Here is a 25,849-nt window from a genome sequence, read left to right as displayed (position 1 = left end):
CTCCGACACTGCTGGTGGGAGTGTGAGTTGGTACAACCACTTTGGCAAACTACTTGGCAGCAGATATCATAGCTGAATACACATGTACCCTAGGACCTAGTAAACGCAATCTGGGGAATATGCATAAGAAAATAGTATACATATGTATACTAAGAAATTAAAAATGTTGGGACACCTGGGTAGCTCAGTTAAGCGTCTGCCTTTGGCTCAGGTCATGATCCCGAGGTCCTGGGATGAGCCCCGCATCGGGCTCCTTGCTCAGTGGGGAGCCTGCTTCTCCCTCTGCCTGCTGCTCCCCCTGCTTGTGCTCTGTTTCTCTCTCTCTCTCCTTCTCTCTCTCTGACAAATAAATAAAATCTTAAAAATAATAAAAATGTCTATATTAGCTGAAAACGGGAAGCAATCCAAATACTTATCAAGATCAGAATGGATAAAATGCGGTATATTCACACAATGGAACATGATACAAGTGAAACTTAATGAACTACTATGTGCAACAGCATGGATACACCTCACAGCCATCATGATGGACAAAACAATCTCATCTCAGTGTGAAGTTAAAAACTGGCAAAACTGTCACCTATGGAGAGGGAGGTCAGTTACTGGGTATGAGCAGGAGGGCTTCTGGGGTGTTGGTAATGTTCTATTTCTCGATCTGGGTGGCAGTTAAACAAGTGTATTTAATTCATGAAAATTCACTGAGTTATACAGTTATGCTCCAGTTACTTTTCTGTGCATATATTATACTTCAACACAAAATTTATAATGATAATGATGACAATGATATTATGTCACTCATCTTTTCAAATGTATCTTGAATCTAAGGACTGAATCTATGACAGTAAAAATATTAGTCTGAAACGGTAATACCAAAGGCAAGGAAATGCACGGGGTAAAAGGTGAAGTTAATTCAAATATCACAAGGAGAAAGTTATTTTTTTTTAAAGATTTTTATTTATTTGACAGAAAGAGAGGCAGAGAGAGAGGGAACACAAGCAGGGGGAGTGGGAGAGGGAGAAGCAGGCTTCCCGCTGAGCAGGGAGCCCGATGTGGGGCTCGATCCCAGGACCCCGGGATCATGACCTGAGCCGAAGGCAGACGCTTAACAACTGAGCCACCCAGGCGCCCCAGGAGAAAGTTTTATATTTATAATGACAGAGGGGAAGGTCTATGAGAATTAGTGAAAAATATTACTTCGGGGTTTTTTAAAAAATGCAGCTTTAACATCTTCAAGTACCTGTAACGTTGCTACAGCTGGGGGAAATTCCAGGATTATCCCTGGGTCATTTTCTTCTCTGGCCAATATATTCTGGGTATACAGACATTCTTTGAATGGTCCCCAGACCAAAGGAACAAATCAGCAAAAGCTCACAAGCCCAGAGGTATGAGCAATTTTGCTAGGATGGAGTTAAGTAAGTGCAGTTTTTAAACTGGATGCTTGAATGTAAATGAGTGTTGCCGTAACTTTCTGAGTGACCTCCCTTTGGTAAAAGGACCCACAACCGTGCCTGCTTAGCTCCACAGACAAAAAGGCCTATCCACCTGCTCCTCGGGGTAGGCCAGCTACTTGTGGCCCATGTGAACACTGCTGTGACACTGAGGAGGCAACAAAAGGAAGCTGTAACCACTCTAACCTGACCTATGGCCTCCTCCAGTATCTTATGCACGACTGACTCCGCAGTGTGTCTTTGGTTGATATTTAGATCAGGTAGAGACTATGCTTCGTTTCTTAATGAGTGGATTAGGATCCTTTGTGAATAGCACAGAAACGGCACAAATATCGTGTCATTATGGAGTTTTTAAAGGCTTGAAATAAGTATCTTAAAAGCGACCTAAATAGGAAGCCCTTGTAATAATATCTCCAGGAGTAGTTTCCCAAGTTTCCCCTTGTTAATCTTGCCACTCAGGCTGACAAAACTTCTCTACAAAACTCCGTGCCTCATTTATGAAACAAAGGACAATTATAAACTCGGTGACAGCTGGCATTTTCAAAATCTCACATGCTCTTCTACAATGTGACTTTGCTACTCTCCCATCAGGTGAAGTCTATTTCTCCTCTTGAATCAGGGAAGGCTTGTGACTGTTTCCACCAACAGAATGTGGCAGAAGTGATGCTATGGGAAGTGCGAGGCTGGGTCATAAAAGGGAATAGAGCTTTTGCCTTGTTGACTGGAACACGTGCATGTGCCTTAGGCCTGTAAAAAGTCTGCCTGTGCTGAGACTTTTATGCTGTGAGGAAATCAAAACACACGGTGAAGCCATGTACAGTCTACACCATCCCAGCCCAGGTGACAGACATGTTAGTGAATAAGACTTCAGATGATTCTAGCCCCCAGGCCACTGAGTCACCCCCAAATTTCAAGTCTTGCTGGATGAGGCCCTAGATATCACAGAGCAGAGATAAGCCATTCCCGCTCTGCCCCACGGAATCCATGAGTATGATAACATAGCTGCTTGAAGCTGCTAAGTTTGGGGGCAGTAGTAAATGGGAAAACCACCGAAGGGCTGTTTTAAACTTTAAGTAAGATGTCTGTACGAAAGGGCTCTGTACGCTGTGCTTCTTACTGATTCTCATAATTGAAGGCAAGACTGGAAGGCTGCTGCCGCATGGAACGGAACAGGAAAGGAGCTGTGGGGAGAGTGGGGCAAGGAGAGCAGGGGGAGGTGAGGGAGGCATGAGGATGAAAGGGAGCAGTGGAGTGGGTGGCAGGCTTGAGCTCCCATTCATCATCAAGGCCGTTCTTCCTTTGACTTACTATGTGGAATCTGAATATCTTTTGAACATAGGGCCGAGAAGATCTCCTTTAAGACTAATGATGTACTATATGTTGGCTACCTGAATTTAAATAATAAAAAAAGACTGAATATGGCGTATGAGGTAATGAAGAATCAAAGATGACTCTAAGAAATTTGGCCTGAAAGACTGAAAAGACAGTTAACAGTAGGAAGAATGGATCTGCCATCAGTTAAACACGGGGCTACAGGTGGGACTACTTTGGGAAGATCAATAATTCAGTTTGGGTTATTTTATGTCTAAGATGTCTATTGGACATCCAAATGGAGATGCTGAATTGGTGGTTATATATTTGAGTCTGGAGTTTAGTGAACAAAGTGCTGCTCTCCCTAGTCTGGTCAGCTCAGTGTTTACATTTGAAGGAGAAATAGGGGCCTGTCTGAATATCTAATTATTCCCTCTTTCGGTATCATTAGTGATTGGCGATATACTGTTAAGTGAAAAAAGCAAGTTATAGGACATTCCCACTTATTTATATATACGTAGATATGTGTGGTATAAGCATATATGCCATGCAGTTAATGTTTTGTATTCTGATTCATTTTTGTTTTTACAATAAGTCAGTACTTCACCTATAATGTTAAAAACATACACACAGTAAATACATCAACCACTTGCCTGTCATACAAATTATAACAAATGCTTCCTTTCAATCAAACATGAAGCACTGTTTTCCTTCCATTGGAACCTTATTGCAACAAAAACTAATTTAAATGTACAAATGAAAACCTAAAACAACAATAACAACAAAAAACCATCTGAAGCTTGTTTATTATTGACTAATGTAAAAAAATTATCCATAGTCTACCTAAAAACATGTAATGAAGTTAACACCATTTTTATTTGTTGAACTTGCTTTCAAAAAATTCTTCGTGGTAGTCAACAGACTTACGTAAACAGCTGTAACTTACAGAGCAGGCTGGCTCTGTAATTGTCTGTATCCCCCCCTCAGTCACCCCCCCCCCACACACACCTCTTACACTATACTACACTGAAGAGACAAGACAACTGCAGAAAGGACAATGCAACAGAGGGAAAAATCTGGTTTGAAAGCCAGAACAAAGATTCTGAAAGAATCTGCTTCACTTATTCTGCTGTATCACTGTCCCCTCCTTTTCAGTTGTTATAGCACCCAGGGATCAAATCAGTTAATTTATATACATCCAAAATTACTTCTGTAATTCCATTAGGAAATACAATTCTTTTTTTTTTAAAGATTTTATTTTTATTTATTTGAAGAGATAGAGACAGCCAGCGAGAGAGGGAACACAAGCAGGGGGAGTGGGAGAGGAAGAAGCAGGCTCCTAGCGGAGGAGCCTGATGTGGGCCTCGATCCCATAACGCCAGGATCACGCCCTGAGCCGAAGGCAGACGCTTAACGACTGTGCCACCCAGGCGCCCCAGGAAATAAAATTCTGATGCATTTTGACAATCTTGTAGATTAGATAATACATAAAAAGCAAGTGTTCAGTTTATTAGTATTTAAGTTTCTCTAGCTGATTGATTAATCTGTCTGTAGGTTTTAGGCAAGTAACTGAAATACAAACATCAAAAATATTACTATTGTGATAGATTGAAGATGGTCACAAATCCTCTGATCATCCTTCTACTTCCCTCCCCTTCGGTTTGGGAACTCTGTGACTGCTCTAATAAAATATGGTGGAAATAATGCTGTGCCAGGTTCTGAGTCCCGACCTTGACACTAGCAGCTTCCACTTGTTATCTCTTGGAATACTCACTCTTGGAGCCCAGAGCTGCTACATAAGAAGTCAGATTATCCTGTTGAGAGATCGTGTGGAAAGGTCCTAAGACCATATGGGAATCTGGGCAGTGCAGATCACAGACAGCATCAAGTACATGGTTACAGTGGTGAATAATATCAGTAAGGCTCCTAAGGTTCCTGTGCTCACATGGCTTTGCATCTGTAATGCCACTATCAAAGAGCAGCAGAGAAAGGCTATGCGTTCACCAAACTGTTTCATTTCTATCGAGGCACACAGCAAGACTGCATTCCCCCAGCCTTACTTTGCAGCTAGGTAGGCCAAGTGAGTGAGTTTTGGCTAATGCAATATGAGTGGATAAGCCACTTCAAATCCTAGGCACCCCCCGAATCTACCTCTATAACCCTCCACGCTGTCTTGTCTTTTCTTGCAGACTGGATTTAGAATTTTGGGGGGAAAGAAGGGAGTGGAAATGGACCTAGCCGATAGAGGAACCATAAAAAGAGCCTGAGTCCCTGAAGGACTACATGGGGCAGAGGTGACTCGCATCCTAACCCACACTAGATGGAGAAATGTGCAAGAAACAGAACCTTCACTGGGTTAAGATGCTGAGACTTTGGGGGATGTTTGTTAGAGTAAGTAAATGGCCTATCTTGCCTAATACAAAGAAGGATTTGTAAAGAGTTATTTCCCAATATTTTCATATATGTTTTAACTTAAATAACTACAGTAGTCCCCCTTTATCTGTGGTTTCCCTTTCTGTGGTTTCAGTTACCCATGGTCAACCACTGACTGGAGGCAGATGATCCTCCTTCTGATGTATCACTAGGTCAACAGCAGCCTAACGCTATGTCGCAGGGCCCATGTCATTCACCTCACTTCATCTCATCACCTGGGCATTTTATCATCTCACATCATCACGAGAAGGGTAAGATATTTTGAGAGAGCACATTCACATGACTTTTACAATATATTGTTAAAATTGTTACATTTTATTAGTTATAACTGTTCATCTTTTACTGTACCTAATTTATGAATTAAACTTTCTCATAGGTGTGTATATATAGGAAAAAACATCGTATACGTAGAGGTTGGCACTACCCACGGTTTTGGGCATCCTCTAGGGGTCCTGGAACATATCCCCTGTGCAATGCGGGGTGGGTGACTACTATACTGTATTAGATTAGATTCAGTCTTACATTTCTCTAGCAGATTTATATTTTAGAATATTTTCTCTAGAGAAGTGAGATTTCTACCAGTAGAAAAGAAAGTAACTAACCAATTAGGTTTTAATTTTATCAAAAGTAATATGGAAGAGCCAATCCAAAATAATGTATTAGAAGATTTTTGTTTTTACATTCTGATATTGTTTATATCATATTGTAAACTGCTATAAAAGCCTTTATTAAAAATCTTGAGCATAGAATTAAGGAATGTCATCATGCTCTTGATGTACACTGATTCATGATTTTTAAAATTTGGAAGACGGGGAGAATTTTTACAATGGAGTAACTATTAACATTTCTTCTTTATATGAAAGTAATACATGATCACTGAAGATGCTAGTTTTAAATCTAAAAGCAATTATTGTAAGGTCTCATTATAAAACATTTACATTTGTTTAGATTTGGCCGTTATGTCAGAAGAAAACACTTTTATTTGTGCTTTTGAGAATAAAGCTACTATTTTTTAATTTCAAAAACTGTTTAAATATTCTCTTAGTTGTGTAAATAACAAAACTGTTACAAAGCACCTCCCTAACTTCTAGGAGTTTTATAATCTATGAAAATAACAACAGTGAAGACATACAAAAGAAACACTAACACAAAACGTTATAAAATTAACCAATAAAAAAGGAACACAGTGTTCTGTCATACGGTGGTGGGGGAGGGAAGGAACATATTGGGACAGAGTGAAGTATAAGTAGAGAAATCAACATCTCCGTTCAAAATAGGAAAAAATTCTCAAAAAGTCACCTTGGTAGATTTGTGAGAGAGAGGATTTAAAAAAATAAAACTGGGATTTCTTGGTGATTCAAGAACTATGTTTTTTTCCACAGCTGCCTGGCTTATAAGGGACTCATGGAACCAAGGTGTGTGGGGTTGGGGTTCAGTGTCTATCATTTTCAAAAAGGAAGCTGTTCAACACAAGAGCAGGGACACACGGACGTCCACATGCAAAAAAATCAAGTTGACCCTAACACCTCGGGGCACATACAAAAGTTATTTCAAATGGATCAAAGACCCAAATGTAACAGATAAAACTATAAAATTCTTGGGAGAAACAGGTATAAAACCTCAAGATATTGGTTTAGGCAATGATTCCTTAGCTATGACACCAAAAGGACAAGCAACCAAAGAAAAAAATAGATAAACTGGACTTCATCAAAATTAAAAACTTTTGTGCTTCAAAGGACACCACCAAGAGAGTGAAAAGACAACTCACAGAAGGAGAGAAAATATTTGTAAATCATGTATCTCATAAGAGACTTATATCCAGAATACGTAAGGAACTTTGAGAACTCAACAATAAAAAACAAATAGCCCAATTTTTAAAATGGAGGAAAGATCTGAATAATTTCTCCAAAGAAAATATATACAGGGGGTATACATGGATGCACTATATAAAAATGGGACATTCCAAAACGGCTGGTCAGGGGACTTTGTTGCCTTGTTCACAACAGGTCAGATCTGCAGCAGCTGAGGGCATCTATTCCTAAGTGAACGTGATGGAACATAAAGAAGTAAACTGAGATGATTCACTTTGGCTGTTTGAACAGCAGTGTTTCACAGGAAGAAAGAAAGTCACATAAAGTCTTCTTCTCTTTGTAATAAAGTAGAAAAGCTCTCTTTCAAAAGAATATACAAATGGCTACTAAGCACATGAAGAAAAGACGCTCAACATCAGTAGCCATTAGGCAAATGCAAATTAAACTTAGTGAGATATACTTTCAGACCTGCTAGGATGGCTATAATAAAAAAGACGGAGTATAACAAGTATTGGTGAAGACAGGGAGAAAATGGAACCCTCATACATTGCTGGTAGGAATGTAAAACATGCAGATACTCTGGGAAACAGTTTGACAGTTCCTCAAAATGTTAAAGATATAGCTACCATATGACTCAGTGAATCTACCCCTAGGTACATACCCAAGAGAAATGAAAACATAAGTCCACTCAAAAACTTGTACAACAGGGGCGCGTGGGTGGCTCAGTCAGTTAAGCAGCTGCCTTCAGCTCAGGTCAAGATCCTGGAGTCCTGGGATCAAGCCCCACATCAGACCCCTTGCTCAGAAGCGAGTCTGTTTCTCCCTCTGCCCCTCACCCTGCTTGTGCGCACACACACACTCTCTCTCTCAAATAAATAAATAATCTTTAAAAAAAACTTGTACAAGAATGTTCTTGGCAGCATTATTCATAATAGCTAACACATGGAAACAACCCAAACATCTAGCAATGATTAACAAAATGTGGTCTTATCCGTACAATGGAGTATTATTTGGCCATAAAAAGTTAACGAAATACTGATACATACTGCAACATGGATAAACCCTGAAAATATAATGCTGCGTAAAAGAAGTCAGACTCAGAGGCCATACATTGCATGATTCCACTTATATGAAATGTCCAGAAAAGGCAAATCCACAGAGAAAGAAAGATTAGTGGTTGTTATAAACTGAATTGTGTTCTCCCCAAAATTTTTATGTTGAAGCCCTAACTCCCAGTGTGACTAATTTGAAGATGGGGCCTATAAAGAGATAACAGAGGTTAAGTGAGTTCACAGAGTGGGGACCTAATCTGATAGGGTTGGTGTCCTTATAAGAAGAGGAAGAGACACCAGATCTCCATCTCTCTGTCTCTCTCTGTTTCTGTCTCTCCCTATCTGCACAGAGGAAAGGCTATGTGAGAACACGGTGAGAAGGTAGCTGTCTACAAGCCAGGAAGAGAGGCTTCACTGGACCCCAACCCTGACGGCAACCTGATCCTGGACTTCTAGCCTTCAGACTGTGAGAAAATAAATTTCAGTTTTTGAAGACACCCAGTCTGTGGTATTTTGTTATGACAGCCTGAGCAGACTAATACGGTGACTGCCAGGAGCCAGGGGAAGGGGAAAATGAGGAGTAACTGCTAACAGATGTGGGGTTTCTTTCTGGGGTAATGAAAATGTTCTGGATTTACATAGTGGTGAGAGCTGCGTAAGTGTGAATATACTAAAAACCACCATGCAATTTAAAAAGGAGAATTTTATGGTATGTGAATTCTATCTTGATAAAATTTGTATCAATTATATCTCAATTTTAAAATTCTTTTAAAAAAAGCAAGTTGCACATTTATAAAAGTCCATGCTGGTCACGTGACAAACTTGGAACCTGATTTGACTGAGGAACTTAGTGAAATCCCCCTACCTCCCATTTTCCTAGTTTGATTTACAAGTGTCACCTGTTAGTTGTCTGTTCACTTACAATAAACTCATTCAATCACATGCTTGAGAAAGTGAAAAAATCTTTTTACTTTTAGTATGGGAAAGGCAAGTGGTTAAAAGAGAAGGTTTGTTAGCCCTTCCTACGTACTGTTATTCCCTAACCTTCTTCATTTTTATGCCCTTCCCTTCTTATCCTCATCTTTGTTTTTCTTATCTATAATATCATTTGGTTCTTCATTTTCTTTCCTAACATCCACTCATTTTCCTCTTTGCTTCCTTTGTCCTAGTCTCCTTATATCAGTAAGTGTGTCTTGAAAACCTCCTGCTGTTGGGGCTCTGCTTTTAGGCAGCTTATAGTTACATCTTGTCGTCTTTCTTTCTTTTCTCTTCTAATCACACAGCATTGTGCCTTCATGTGCCCACTATCACATTTTCTTACCCATTTTTCACTCCTCTATTTGTGATGATTGTTCGTACATATATGTTCACATAGAGAGAGAGAAGAGGGGGACCCCAATGTTACTGCTGTGGCATATAAAAATACTGACAAGAAGGACATGAAAATGTCTGATTCTTGTGTTCATTCATGATGCTTTTCTGATTTTTAGGAAGTAGGACATGGTGTTGATGATGATGGAGCTAGTGAGGCTGAGGAAGTGTGTGGAGCAAGACTGTGGGAGATTTCCTTAACAGCACAGACAGTCTCTGTGGGTGGACAGCCTGAGCTTGGGTTTCTAGAAGTGATCTGACAAGCATTTCTGGGGTATGAACTAGGACCTGAGAACCTGATGCTAGGGGCACAGAATTCAAGGACGTGATCTTTGCCCTTTAAGAAGCTAACACGTACTAGAAAAAGACAGATGTACAATGAGGTATTTCTCATAGTAAGTAGCAGGTTGGTCCCACCAGTCCCCTTATCTGGTGCTATTCCTTCTATTCCTTTCTTCCCTCAAACTTATACCAAGCATTTTATTTCATGCCAGCCTTTGTGCAAAGCACTAGGAACACAAAGACCAGTAAGGAAAAATGGCTTCCAAACCAGTCATTACTTTTGAGGACCTGAACTTACTACTTCCTCTGGCAGAAAAGCCCTCTCCCCTTTCCACAAACCCAAGTCTTCTCCTACTTAAACTTTCTTCTCAAGTCTTTGTAAATGAAGGTTATGTGCTTATAGTCAACTTGATATTCTAGTCATCCCCTTTCATTTGGGTTTATGCATTTTACAAACTATATGTTTTGGCCCTCTACTTACAGATGCTATCACTATGAGGCCCCTGTTATAATGAAGCAGCTTCTCATGGGGTTATATATTAATAGGATTATTATGAGCTTATGTAATTAATGCTCTGCTTCTCTTCAAAGACTAATAAATGCTACCGATTGTTGAGTCAGACTTGGAAATCCTACTCTCCAAAACCTTATCACAATTTCAGATTGGACTTCAAATAGTTTTACCCTGTGAATGGGCACATATTATATCCCTAAATAAATGAGCTTGACTTTAACTACTGACCTACCCTAGCCTGGTATCATCTGCCACTGGTCTGAGTGAATTAGTGAACATGGTATGTGACTTTGTGTTATGAATGTATAATTAGCCACACAGTCTCTCCCCAACAAACACACAGATAACCGTAAGAGCATTCATTCCCTAAGTCAAAGGTACAAGCATGCAAATACCTGAGGGAAGGCTGCGGAATATTCTCTGGACTGGCTGGTACCTGGACTCCCTTTTCCCATTCTTCCTTCCATGTATCCGCAAAGAGGTAATAGCTGTCAGGATTAATGTGATGAGAATCTGGAAGTTTCATGGCACTGATGAGGTCCTTCCGGAATACCTGAGAAGACAGAGTATACATCTTGAGGAGACAATCAATGCGGAACTAACACCATTTAATGTTCTTTTGAAAAGACTATCCTCATCTGCTCTTCAACAAGAGATACCTCTAACTTCCTAAATGGCCAGGTCAACTTCTATTTGGAAAGGGTCTGAAGTACTGACAGGGAAACCAGTTTGTTCTGGATTCAATAAAGAGTAAAGAAATCCTTCTTGAATTATTTTCTAGGGCTCCTTGAATTTAAATCAACAATACACGTTACTCTAAAACATTGCATAAAACAAACAATCCTTAACTCTCTCAAATTAGCCAGCTTAAGTATCCTCTGATAACTTCTAATTATTTAGGCATCACTTTATTTTTTATTTACTTAGAAATTATTTTAACATCTTAATTTTTTTTCTTCCTGAGATTTTGATAGGAATTATGGTTTTTTTTTGAGGGGGGTAGGGGGAGAGGGAGAGAGAGACTCTTAAGCAGGCTCCATGCCCAGTGTGGAGCCTGACGCGGGGCTGGATCTCATGACCCTGAGATCACCACCTGCACTGAAATCAAGAGTCGAATGCTTAACTGACTGAGCAACCCAGGTGTCCCTACTTAGAAATTATTTTAGTCATATGGAAAACTTACAAAAATAGTACAGAACTCCCATTTACCCTTCATATAGTTTCTTCTAATGTTAACATCTTACATAACCAGAGTACAACGACCTAAACCAGAAAATTAACATTGCTACAATACTATTAATTAATCTACAGACCTTATTAAAACGTTACTAATTTTCTGGTTAATATCCTTCTGTTCCAGAATTCAGTCCAGGATCCTACATTGCAATTAGCTGTCATGTCTCTTTAGTATTCTCCAATTTGTGACAGTTTCTTAGTCTTTGTCTTTCAAGACCTTGACACTTTTGAAGAGAACTGGTCATGTATTTTAGAGACTACCCCTACAATTTGGGGTTGTCTGATGTTTTCTCATGATTAAAGTTACTCATTTTTGGCAAGAATACCACAGAAATGATGCTGTGTCCTTCATTCCATTGTATCAGGGACATATAATGCCGATGTCTTATCAGTGGTGATGTTAAACTTGATCACTTGGTTAACGTAGTGTCTTGCTGGTTTTCTCCACTGTTAGGTTATTGTATTTCCCTTTGTAATTAATAAACATCTTAGAGGAGATACTTTAAGATTATAAAAACATCCTGTTTCTCCTCAAACTGTCATGAGCTAATTTTAGCATCCACTGGTGGATATCTTGCCTGTAAGAATTATTACTGTGGTATCCAAATGGTGATTTTCTGTTTCCCTCAGTCCTCCTACATTTATTAATTGGAATTCCTCTGTAAGAAAGATCTGTTCCTTCTTCCCCCTTATTTATTTATTCAATTATTTAGCTATATCACTATAGACTTGTGAATATCTAGTTTACTCTTTGGGTTACAATCCAGTATTATTTTTTGTTGTTGTTGCTCAAATTGTTCTACCTTTGATCACTGGGAACTCCTTCAGGCTGGCTAGCGCCTGTGCTCTTTCAACACATCCCGTTGTTTTTTGAGTATTTCCTTAATCTCCTACATCACGACATGCCCCGGCATGTTTATATCCTGTTTATAAAAGCTATTGATTTTATATGTTAACTTCATATCCTGCTACCTCACTGAATTCTTTTATTGCCTGAGTTAGTTTTATCATTGATTTTCCTATGGTTTTCTAGATATATTATCATATCATCTGCAGAGTTTCACATCTTCTTTACCTAGTCTTAGGTCTCTAATTGGTTTCTCTTGTTTAACTGCATTGGCAAATACTGTACTAATATTTGGAATAGTAATGGGGAGAGTCGACAATACCTGCCTTCTTCCTGAAATTGGGGGAAATGATTCTAGTGTTCTTCATTAAGACACTAGGTTGAAGACTACTGTATATCTATAGTATCTATGTTAAATTATCTTACAGTTCTCCTTTGTCCTTGAATGTTTTTGAATGCTTGGGTATTGAATTTTGTTAAGGGCTTCTTCAGTGTATATGAGAATAATTATATAATTATTTTCCTTAGATATATTAATATGCTGTATGATTATATTGCATTTCTTTTTTTGAAGATTTATTTATTTGACAGAGAGAGAGAGAGCGTGTGCACAAGCAGGAGGAGCAGCAGGTAGAGGGAGAGGGAGAAGCAGGCTCTCCATTGAGCAGAGAGCCTGATGTGGGGCTCGATCCCAAGACCCTGGGATCATGACCTGAGCTGAAGGCAGACGCTTAACTGACTGAGCCACCCAGGCACCCGATTATATTGTATTTCTTAATACCAAAACAAACTTGTATTTCTGGAATGAATATCATTTGGTCATGATACATTTCTTAAATATGGTATTGTATTCTGTCTTCTAATATTTTATTTAGTATTTTTGTATCATATTCATGAGTGATATTTATCTGAAGTTTCCTTTCTTTCTTTGAAATTGTCTTTGTCTTTTAGGTTTAGGTATCAGTGTTATACATGCTTCATAAAAGGAATTAGAAAAAAAATAAGAGGCGTTAGAACATTTTCGTTCTGTTACAGTGCTCTAGCATAACCTGAGAATTATTGGGACTATCTGGTCCCTAGGAAACCATCTGGATTTGGTGCTTTCATTGTGGGGTAGTTGCTTAATAATATTCTCTACTTCTTCTTTAGAAATTGATCACTTTAAGCTTTCTACCTCTAATGGAGTCACTTTTGGTAATCTGTATTTCCATAGGAAGTTATCTGTCTGGATAACTAACTGGATAGTTTTTCAAATTTATTTCTGCAGGGGCTTGCAGAGTATGGGCAGTTCTACTTTGCACAGAAGTGTGGGGCCAGAGAAATGACAGTGCTTGTGGAAACTGTGAACAGCAACCTCAATAATTAATGGGGAAAATTATGATTTTTCTATGACCTTTAAACATTTTGGTCAAAATATTAGAAACTCTTATTGTTGGCTGTAAGTATATAAAAAATGAAAAATATAATTAATAATTTAGCATGCTGTAATTAAACATTAGAAACATTGATAATTAAAGTAATTTTTATAAGAAAATTTATCAAGAGTAGGTGGAACAATGCTTGCCTCCTTTTTCTTATCATATAATTTAAGATATGGAGCAAACAACTGAGATGGAATGTTTTAAACTATCATTATTTTAAAAAATCTACGATTTCAGTTTGTATTTCCCTTTTCACCCAAGAGTTGTTTATTCTTCTATTAAATTTTTAAATTTCCATAGGAAAGGACCTTTCTGTTTTTGTCATTTCTGATTTTACTGCACTGTGACCAGAGTATTGCTTATATTATGTCCATGTAATAATGGAAATCACTGTTTCCCCTGTGACTTAATATTTGATCATATTTTGTGTGTGTACCATAGACATTTGAGAAGGTTTATTCTCTATTATCTCTAATATCATTTCAAGTTTGATATATATTCATCATCCGTACTTTACTAAGCTGCTTAAGTTGTTTATATCTATCTCCTCACTTATTTTTTTGTTCACTTAATCTGTCTGATACTGAGAGAGGTGTATGAAAGCCTCCTATGATTAGTGTGTTTCTACCTACATCTCCTTGACTCTTCCATAGTTTTTGCTCCACAAAGGTGGTTGCTGTGTTATTCAGTGTATAAATATTCTTAAGTATCACATCTGCACGGTGAATTGTAGTGTTTAGCACTAAAAAGCCTTCTTTGTTTTGGGGAGCTTGATTTTTACTTCGTCTGAGATCAGGCTTACTCCTCCTCCCACCATTTTCCTGGTATACCTTTGTCCATCTCTATTTCTAGCCTTTCTGAATAGGTGTTTTAGGTATATTCTTGTATACAGATACAGTTGCTTCTTGTTTTGTGAGCCATAAAATTTTTTTTCTTTAATAGATGTTCAGCCCATTCATATTTACTGGCATGTCTCAGATACTGGTCTCAACTCTGTCATATTGATAATTATGTGTTAATTTCCTTATGCATCGGTCTGTCTTAGATGTGTATTGTTTGCTCTTTTAATTACATTTTTTTGCATTTAAGAAGGTTTATAGCTGTATTCTATTTTTATCTTTGTACTTAGATCTTTATTTTTTATCATAATTTTTTATTATGTTATGTTAGTCACCATACAGTATATCCTTAGTTTTTGATGTAATGTTCCATGATGCATTATTTACGTATAACACCCAGTGCACCATGCAATACGTGCCCTCCTTAATGTACTTAGATCTTTAAAAATGTCCTTAGTTTCATTTTCTTTTTTAACCTTTTACTATCTGGTTTATCAGCTTTTATTGTTCTCGGTGAGTTCCTCAGGGGTGAGGAGGATAGGAATGAAATGTCTATTGTGGCAGCCAAGAGGACCCCAGTGTGAGCCTTAACCCTACCCCTGGCAAGGGAGCCCTAGCTGTGTGAAAAGTTCAAAGGCCAGAGGTAGAGGAAGATGATATGAGTACAGCTACAACTTGGACTTGGGGAAAGAAAGAGATTCCCCATAGTTCATTTTCTGCACTCTAAGCACAATTAGGCACTGACAGTATGGGAACCAGGATTCATCTGAAGTTTGATGTATTGTTATCCTCTGGTTGAAAGGGTTCCTGGGTGACTAAGGGGCACAGAACTATGCTCACCAGCCTGGATACACGACTTAAATGACTGTGGAAGACTAAGCTTTGGGATTCTGCCCTTTTCGACAACAGAAAAAAGTATGCTATGAGGTCTTAAGCTAATCTGGCAATGATGTCAGTGATGAAGGCCCAGCTGGAGTCTAAGGAATGAGGGAATACGCTTTCACATAAAAGTATACGTATATGGGTCTATACCTCATCTACTCATTTCTAATTCTGAAAAAAATCAACTATCCACTGGCAGGCTGAAAATAAACATGTCCACATTTCTGGAAGATCAGAGGAAAAAAATGCTATCAATCAGACATTTTAGCCTTTAATGCTAATAAAGTTTCTCTGAGGAGAAACACTGTTCAAATTATGTGTAACATGAAAGTAGAGGCACAGAGCGGGATCCAATAAAGCAGTTAATTCTCCACTGGTGCAGTTTTGTTTAAACTGACAACATTTCAGAGTATAGGACTGAACTATCACATAATCAAATGATGCCGTTTAAATGAATAAAGACTCATTCTATTTGCTTCTTTGCAGGGACAACTCTGCAAATGCCTGTTGCTTTCACTTAGGGAAGATTAAGAATTAATATGATCTGAGCAAAGTAGAGAAGGAAACCAACCCTAAACATGCTGGTGGCCAGGTGGCAACAAAATGACCTCCCTACCAAGAATTCTAGCCAATTAAAGTTAATTGGCTGCTGTGCAGGGAGAAAGCTGTCTACAGAAAAAAAAAAAAAACAACCCAAACCTGGTGGTTTATTACATAAGGCTTTGTACAAGGGGGTTAGAGAGGATCGCAGTCATATCCATATAACATGTTTTGCATAGAGCTCAGTGTTCTGGCTGGCTAGGGGGAGAAACTCAACCACCATTTTCCTGAACGCTGATCCATTTCTATAAGAGACTACAGTGCCTTTAATGAGCCAGTGGTTAAGCAGTGCTGGTAATTTACAATTGTGCTAAATAAACGACTGTCTTTGGGAAAGAGACTGCTATGGGAAATCCTACTTTAGATCTGGAAAGAATACTAGGGCTAAGTATTTTCAACCTCCTAAAAGATTTCATTTAATTAATTAATTAATTAATGTTAGTCACCATTTATTTATTTACTTATGTTATGTTATGTTAGTCACCATACAGTACTTCATTAGTTTTTGATGTAATGTTCCATGATTCATTGTTTGCGTATAACACCCAGTGCTCCTTACAATATGTGCCCTACTTAATAGCCATCACCGGCCTAGTATTTCATTGTTTTCCATGCGATACACGTCACAAAATAAATCAACTGACTGCAAACCATGCTTAGGGCTTAATAATATCACACCATCTCATCATACAGCTTAACCAATGTCTTTACACTTGATGTAACTGCTTATGAAAATCTGTTCTGTATAGTTTCCTAAGTAGTCTGGAAACATACTGCAGTGGGTTGAACGGTGGCCCCCCAAAAGATATGTCTACATCCTAATTTCTGGAATCTATGAATGTCACCTGATTTGGAAAAGGGATCATTGCAGATATAAATAATTTAAGGATTCTGAGATGAAGAGATCATCCTAGAACATCTCAGTGGGCCCTAAATCCAATGACAAGTATCCTTACAAAAGAAAGGCAGAGGGAGATTTAAGACAGAAAAGGAGGAGGCAGTGTGACCATGGAGGCAGAGACCGGAGTGACTCATTGATCCACAAGTCAATAAATGCTGACAGTCATCAGAATCTGGAAGTGGCAAAGGATGGGCTCTCCCCTAAAGTCTGGGGAGGGAGCACAGCTGGGCCAATTTGGGACTTCTGGGCTCCAGAACTGTGAGAAAATAAATTCCGGTTGTTTTAAGCCACCCAGTTTGTGGTAATTTGTTACAGCAGCCCTAGGAAACTAATACACGTGTTTACCAAACAGAAGAGTAACTTGAAGACTCTAGACAAAGAGATATAAAAGCAGAGGCCAGTGAAATCTGGCCCTTGTCCACGGCTTCAGAAATACCAAACCTCCAGGGAACAGACATTCTGTGAAGTGTGGGAAACCTCACACTGCAGGAACACCAATCAGTTCAGACCTATTTTTCTTAAGCAAATGAAGCCTAGATCTAATGACTATTATAATTTTCCTTCCACCTTTAGAGAAAAACAGCAGACTTATATGATAAGCCTGATTTCAATTTTATAAGCTAGCCAGATTAAATAGCATCAGATCTAAGGTTTCTAGAGAAGCATTTTTACTCAAGGCAGAGTGCAAGAGTCTGCTTTATCTTGCTGTAGAAACATCCCAAGCATGAGGCAGAACATAAAATGCCGAAGAAGGGATAGGAATGTAAGTTCAGTACTCAGGCAGATATCTGCAAAGTGATATGAAATATATTTACCAAACGGTCTCATGAATCTGCTTTTGATAAGAAAAGGAATTCTGGGTTTTTTAAAAAAATGAATACAGGCAAACAAAATAGCTTTAGTGTATCCTGGGTAGAGAGGTGCACATACGGTGGCACACACATATGCAAATATTTGTATATATTTTCATAAAGAAACAATAAAAGGATAAACCAAAAGTTTTTTTTAAAGAAATGGCTACCTCTGGGAGTTGGGGAGAAAACAGGGAGGAAAGAAAGACAAAAGCTTAATCTCTCTGAATATGTTTTGTGTCACGGATGTTTGAACCAGGCAAATGTCTTATACAGTCAAAAATGAAATTAAAAATCTTTAAAGAAAGGAATATGGGCCCAGGACAGACTACCTGAATTAGTCTGCTGGTTTCGCCAACCAATTTGGGGCAAATTATTTAAATTCTGTGTCTCAGTTTACTCATCTGTAAAATGGGGATAACAACACCATCTCAAATGGGTTGTTGTAAGAATTAAATGGCTCAGGGGCGCCTGGGTGGCACGGCGGTTGAGTGTCTGCCTTCGGCTCAGGGCGTGATCCCCGCATTGTGGGATCGAGCCCACATCGGGCTCCTCCCTGTGAGCCTGCTTCTTCCTCTCCCACTCCCCCCGCTTGTGTTCCCTCTCTCACTGGCTGTCTCTATCTCTGTCGAATAAATAAATTAAAAAATCTTAAAAAAAAAGAATTAAATGGCTCAATTTATGTAAAGGGCTTAGTGTGGTATCAGGCTCACGGTAATTGCTAAATAAATTCTAGCTGTGGTTATTATTTTATCATCATCATCATAGTCTCAGCTTTACTTCTAAAAGCAGAAAGAACTATACAGCTAAGTTCTCCTATCTATCTGGTCCATAAAAGTAATCGTTGATGGGATAAAGGAGATGTGAGTTCATGGCTCAACTAAAACATGCATGGTTCAGCTCCCAGAGATAGGATTCCCAAGCAAGAGGCCCATCAAAAACTCTAGCCAACACTCTACAGGCCACAAGGTAATGCAGAAACTTCACAAAATAAAACATGGCATTTGATGCTAAATTAAAGATTATGAATGAAGGATCTATATGTTGACACTGACCTAGGTAATGAAGTTGAGAAGTTTTACAAGTTCTTAATTGTGTGCCTAGTTTATATGCACTGGTAGCTTCCCCAAAAGTTCCTGAAACAAAAAAAGCTTTGTACTTACCAGATTATCTGCTCATTTATGGTCAAAGAGGGGATTCACAGGCTAACATACAGCCCAGAAGCTATGCCAAGTCCAACAGTGCATGTACATCTTGGCCCCTCAGATGCATGCAGAAACAAAGGAGGCCTCACTATGAATTCAATTAGAATATCAATGCTTAACCTGCCAGAGCCACAGAATGAAAATGTCCTTCATGGACAGCTCTGGCTTTTACTGCTCTCATTAACATCTCTCAGTGGGCAGTTTCTTAAAGCATAGCTAGTCTGAACATTTCTGTGACATTTTTTGGGGGAAAAGTCAAAACATTTACTTCCTGTATGACACAAAAGGGAAAACTGTCTGGTCCATGTGAATGTAGCAGAGAAACGGATTAGTTCTGATTCATAGTCACTTAAATATGAAACTATACATAAGTGACCACAAACAGATGTGTCACCCCAACAGCACAAAAAACCAGCTGCAAATGTGGTAACTGTACTTAATCAAAAGGAATTAACTGTAAGTGATTTTCGTAGAATTATACAATCTTACAATGAAAAAAAAAGATGTTTAGGTTATCTAAAAGAATCAACCACTTAAAGCAGAGAAAACCTAGCAAAGAATACAAGCCTGTTCTTATACGATGACAAAGGTACCCAGTATTATCAAGATACTGTTTTTTGATGTTAATTTTTCCAATGGAGCAAAGCTTATTCAATTTCTAAGTTTAAAACTTTAAAGATCATGTAATATTTTTTCACAGAAATATTTTTCAAATGGCTTAAAATAATTCTCAGTTTTCTTAGAACAAACAGGATATTTTTGATGCTTTGGGTTGACATCAACTGAAACATCAATTACCATAAAGCAAGGTACTTTTGGGCAACTTAGGTAGGTTTAATTACTCCCCTTACCCACTACCCAACAGAGGTGGTATGCATCCCGGTGATGGAGGAGGGGGAGCAATTGAGTCTGAGTTGGAGATCTGGGCAATTTTCACAGAAGAGATGACATCTGAGGTTTACTTTGCAAGTTTTTCTCCCATCCCTCACTATCATTTTTTTGTACATTAAGTGTGCATTTGTAAGCTTGGTAGGTCAGAAAAACAAATAATCAAGCATGTTAGAAATATAGGCTCTATTTGAGGGTATTGCAGTGTTCTCTGCTGAGTTAAAATACGTGAGCTTTCACCCTGTTGCTATGAAAGTCTTAGACATAATAAATGAAACTACGGAACTACAGATGATACGCCATCAATCCTTTAAGATAAGTTATGTTTTATACACCAGTGAAAACATGTATGTGAAAATACCCTGGCTTTTGAGAAAGAATAGAAGACTTTTTAATACATTCAAATTAGTCGTCTAGTACTATGTGCTTTTTCTAGGGCAACTGGCTTTTTAAAAACGTCTTTAAGAGTGTAGGCCCTTTTGAGAATCGGATGAAGGCTACTAGCATACGTATACACGCAAAAACACATTAAAAACATACCCTTAAAAAAGCCTGTATACAATTTGCAGAAGCTACCAAAGCCCCTGAACCATACGTGGAATTCACACACCCCAAAAACTCTTCTCTAGAGGATGAATCAGGGGTAGGCATAAACAGGAATCCCACTGAAGCACTAAACATCAAAGAAAATACGTATCTATTAATGCAGCTGATTAAGCCCCAGCGAAAACGATCATTTACACTGCACTTCAATGACGAACTCCCATTATAAACAAAAGGTTTCAGTCAGAAAAAAGAAACTCCCATCCTTACGAGAAGAAAAAGGCAAGACAGGCAGCAAATTAACGATTTTTTCATGAACGCTTTAGAGAAATGAGTTGCGGGACAAATGGCCAACTCAAGGAAGGATGACATGCCCGCAGCGAGACACAGGACAGGAGCTTTTGCTTACTGGGGCAGAAGCCACAGCAGGAACACTTAACTCAGAAATTTTGACAAACTGCTGGGGGCAAAGTGAGGACAACCAAGAGAGAATGAAGTTCCTGGGGGCTATAGTAATAGGGGGTTCCAACCCTCTTGTAAGCTTTTTCTCTAGAAACCCAACCAGGCTGTCACAGTAAAGATGGTGGAAAACCTGGAGAAGCCCCCCCCCCCCAGTGGTTCTGTCTGGGTCCCTGGTGCTCTGTGTCCTGGCTCCCTTACTGAACAAATAGCTTCACCTGCAGGGGATGGCTCTCAGGTGAGGGCACCGGTGTAATTTCACTAGTGCTGAGAAGAAGGGCAAAGCACCCACGCTCAGCGTCCCTGTGTTACACAGGGGGGAAAAAGCCTTAATCTAGAGGAGGGAGAACCTTAAGGACAGAGACTGAGCATACCAGAAGATACTAGCTACAGGCAGACAGGAGAATAGGAGGCAGGGACAAAAAAAAGCTCTACCCCTAAAATTCACTTCCCCATCTCACCCCCAGCAACAGGACTACTACACATGTCAAAGACTGAGAGTAATCAGGTTAGAGAACAATGTCTTTCCCCAGTACTCTACCACCATGCTAAAGCCTCCAGTGATAGTAACAGTGGCTTATACTGGGAGAGCTGCAAAAGACAGAATCTCTCTAAGGACAAGCACAAAGTGAAGTCTCTGGTGCCCACAGTAGTAACACATTTCAAATATTCTCTTACACTGGTAGTGGGAATGTAAACTGATGAAGCCCCTTTGGAAAACAGCCTGGCATTTTCTCAGATGGTTAACTAGGGTTACCATATGGCTCAGCAATTCCACACCTAGGTGTATACTCAAGACAACTGAAAACATATATCCACATAAAAACACGTACATGAATGTTCATAGTAGCATTATTCATAATACTCCAAAGATGGAGACAACCCCAATGTCCGTTAATTAATGAATGGATAAACAAAATGTGATATACCTGTACAATGGAGTATCATTCTGTCATTAAAAGAAATGAACTACTGATACATGGTACAACATGGAGGAACTCTGAAAACATTATGCTAAGTTTAAGAAGCCAGACACAAAAGGCTGTATACTGTATGATTCCATTTATATGAAATGTCCAGAACAGGCAAATCCATAGAGACAGAAGTTAGGTTAGTGGTTGCCGGGGGCTGGGAGCAGGGGAATTAGGGAGTAACTGCTAATGGGTAGGGGGTTTCTTTCTGGGGTGATGAAAATGTTCTGTTCTTTTCTCTCTCTTTCTTTCCTTCCCTTCCTACCCTTCCTTCCCCCCCTCCCTTCCTTTTCTTTCTTTTAAGATTTTCTTTATTTGACAGAGAGACATAGCAAGAGAAGGAACACAAGCAGGGGGAGTGGGAGAGGGAGGAGCAGGCTTCCCACTGAGTAGGGAGCCTGATGCGGGGCTTGATCCCAGGACCCCGGGATCATGACCTGAGCCGAAGACAGATGCTTAATGACTGAGCCACCCAGGCGCTCCGAAAATGTTCTATATTTAGACTGCGTTATGGTTATACAACTCTGTGATTAGACTAAAACCTACTGGATTATACATTTTAAATAGATGAACTGTATGGTATAAGAATTATATTTCATAAAAGATGTATAAAGTGTTTTTTTTTAAAGGGCAACTGTTGTGGCATCAGTGGACATCATCTTAGAGGTTCTGATATCCACTCCCATCCAACAATAACAAAGTACCCCTCCTCCCTAATGTGGGATCAGCACAGACTGGGTAGGGAGCCTGGACTGCCACCACCACCCATCAGTAATGTAGTACCCCTTATCACCACCACTCCCACTGCTATCAGTAGAGGCAACAGGGTGGGGATTTCCATCCCCACCAAGTAGTTGGGAAACACCCCTCTCCTGTCCCAGAGACATAACAGAACTATCTTCCTAGAGACCATCTTCCCCTAAGATGGGAAGCCTAGGAATTCTGCAACTGGTGGTACAGTCAGCGCCCCACTTCCCCACTGGCCTGGTTACTACAGAGGCCTGCTAAAACAGATTTAAACAAGAATAATACCTATTGGCTGATAATACCAAAAAAGTCCAGAATACAATAAAAATCACTCATCATATTAAGAACTGGGAATGAGAAGAGACAATCAATAGACACCAACACTGAGATGACACAGATGCTGGAATCATCTGACAAGGAGTTTAAAGCACCTATCATAAAAGTGCCTTAGTAAGAAATTACAAACCCTTTTGAAACAAATTGGAAGTTTCAGCAGAGAAACAGAGGATGTAAAGAATAACCAAATAAAAAAATCTGAAATGGAGTAATACAATAACTGAAATAACAAACTCATGGGACAGGCTCAATAGAAGAATGGAATTAACACAATAAAAAGAATCTGTGAACAAGAGAAATTACCCAATTTGATCAAAAGAAAGAATATATACTGAAAAAAAGAAGAATCTGAGGGACCTGTGGGGAAATAACAAAAGATCTAACATTCAGGCAACTGAAGTCCCAAAGGAAGAGGAGAAAGAAGGTGGAGCTGAAAAAAACAGATGAAGAAGTAATGGCTGAAAACTTCCCCAAATTGGCAGAAGATATAAACCAAGATTCAAGAAGCTGATCAAACTCCAAACAGGATAAAACAAAAGAAATCCATGCCCATGCACATCATAAACAAACTTTAGGAATAAAGACAAAGAAAAATCTTAAAAGCAACTGGAAAAGGAATGACTGATTACCTACAGGGGAGCAACTATTTGAATGACAGAAGAGTTCTCACCAGAAACCATGGAGGCCAGAAGGAAGTAGCACATTTTTTCAAGTGCAGAAAGAAAAGTACTGTCAAACCAGAATTCTATATCAAGTGAAAATATCCTTGAGGAATGAAGGTGAAACCAAGACATTCTCAAATGAAGGAAAACTAAGAGAACTGATCACCAGCAGACTTACCCTGAAAGAATGGCTAAAGAAAGCTCTTTAAATAGAAAGGAAATGAACAAAAGGAATGTTGGGACATCAGGAATAAAGGAAGAAGAATAAGAGTAAAAATATGGGTAAATATAATAAACTATCTTTCTCCTGAGTTTTATAAATAATGTTTGTTGGCTGAAGCAAAAATTATAACATTGTCTAGTACAGTTCTCAAAGTATGTAGAGAGAATATTTAAGACAATTGTATGAGAAAGGTTGGGGGGGTGGATAAATGGACCTAGATGGTGGTAAGGTTTCTTTCCTTTTCTTTTTAAGTAGGCTCCACACCCAACATGAGGCTTGAACACATGACCCTGAGATCAAGAGTTGCAGGCTCTACTGACTGAGCCAGCCAGGTGCCCCAGTGGTTAAGGTTTCTATATTTCATCTGAAGTGATAAAATGTAGAGACCACATTAAATAAGGTTCTCCTTTTTAAAGGTTGCTTCCCAACAGCAACCACTAAAAATCTACACAAACATATACATAACTCAAAAACCACTACAGAAAAGTCAACATGGAATTCAAAAAAAAGTTCAAGTAATCCACAAGAAGACAGAAAATAAAACAAAGAAACCAAAAAACAGAGAGAACAAATAGAAAACAAACAACAAAATGGCATACATAAACTAAATCATACCAAAAGTTACATTAACTATAAATGGCTTAAATATTCCAATTAAAAGAGATTGAAAGAGTGGATTAAAAAAGACCCAACTAGGGACACCCAGGTGGCTAAGTGGGTTGAGTGTCTGACTCTTGATTTCAGCTCAGGTCATGATCTCAGGGTTATGGGAGCAAGCCCTGCACCTGGCTCTGCACTCAGCAGGAAGTCTGCTTGAGATTCTCTCTCTCTCCCTCTTCCTCAGTCCCTCCCCCCACTCGTGCTCTCTCTCTCTCAAGAAATGAATCTCTTTAAAAAAAAATGACCCTACTATGTATCTTTTATAAGAAACTCACTTCAAATATAATCATATATATGTTACAAGTAAAAGGATGGAAAAGTATACCATGTAAACATGAATCAAAAGAAAACCAGAAACTATATTAATATTAAATAGTGCAGACTCCAGAGCAAACAAAATTATCAAAGACAAAGAGGGACATTAAATGATGCTAAATTCACCAAGCTATAGCAGTCCTAAATATGTATGCACCTAACAAAAGAGCTTCAAAATATATAAAGCAAAACTGACAGAACAGAGAGGAGAAATACACAAATCCATAATTAACAGCTGGAGACTTCCACAGCCCTCTCTAAACAATTGATAAAACTACTAGGCAGAATATCCGTGAGGATACAGAAGAACACTGTCAACCAGCAGGGCCCAACAACAGCATAATACACAGTCTTTGCAAGTACCCATAAAACATTTACTAAGAAAAACCATATCCTTAGCCATAAAACAAACCTTGACAAATGTAAAACAAGTGAAATCGTAGAGATTATGTTCTCCATCAAAACTGGATTCCAACCAGAATCAATAAAGAAAGATAGCAGGAAAGTCTCCAAATGCTTGGAAACTAAACAACATACTTCTAAATAAGCCATGGGTCAAAGAGGAAGTCTTAAGAAAAATAAAAAATACACCGAACTGGATAAAAATGAAAACAAACATATCAAAATTAATGGGATGCAGCTAAAGAAGTGTTAAAGGGAAATTTATAGGGGTGCTTGGGTGGCTCAGTTGATCAAGCATCTGCCTTCAGCTTGGGTCATGATCTTGGGGTCTTGGGATTGAGCCCCAAGTCAAGCTCCCTGCTCAGCAGGAAGTCTGCTTTTCCCTCTCCCTTTACCCTTCCCCCTGCTCGTGTTCACTCTTTCTCTCTCTCTCTTTCACAAATAAAAAAAAAAATCTTTAAAAAAATTAAAGGGAATTTATAGAACTAAAATTCTTACATTAGAAAAGAGGGGAAAAAGTGAGGAAAAGTCTCAAATAGCCAAAGCACACACCTCAAGAATCTAGAAAAAGAACAAAGTACACCTAAGGCAAGAAGAAAGAAAATAATAAAAATAAGAACAGAAATCAAGGGAATTGAA

The 25,849-nt window shown here is 38.8% G+C and overlaps 1 protein-coding gene across 3 annotated transcripts in view; it reads right to left on the bottom strand.

Annotated features, from left to right (window-relative positions):
- The window catches only part of JADE3 (jade family PHD finger 3), a 131,614-nt gene that overhangs the window by 30,954 nt on the left and 74,811 nt on the right, over positions 1–25,849 (bottom strand). For all 3 annotated transcript variants that reach the window (XM_057311042.1, XM_026513459.4, XM_057311047.1), the window contains exon 4: positions 10,618–10,775. In XM_057311042.1, the coding sequence (XP_057167025.1) occupies positions 10,618–10,775 (158 nt within the window). The remainder of the gene's footprint in view (positions 1–10,617; positions 10,776–25,849) is intronic.

The sequence above is a fragment of the Ursus arctos genome, chromosome X (assembly GCF_023065955.2).
Source record: "Ursus arctos isolate Adak ecotype North America chromosome X, UrsArc2.0, whole genome shotgun sequence".
In the NCBI taxonomy this organism is placed as follows: Eukaryota; Metazoa; Chordata; class Mammalia; order Carnivora; family Ursidae; genus Ursus; species Ursus arctos.
This window is presented reverse-complemented; position numbering and strand designations above follow the sequence as displayed.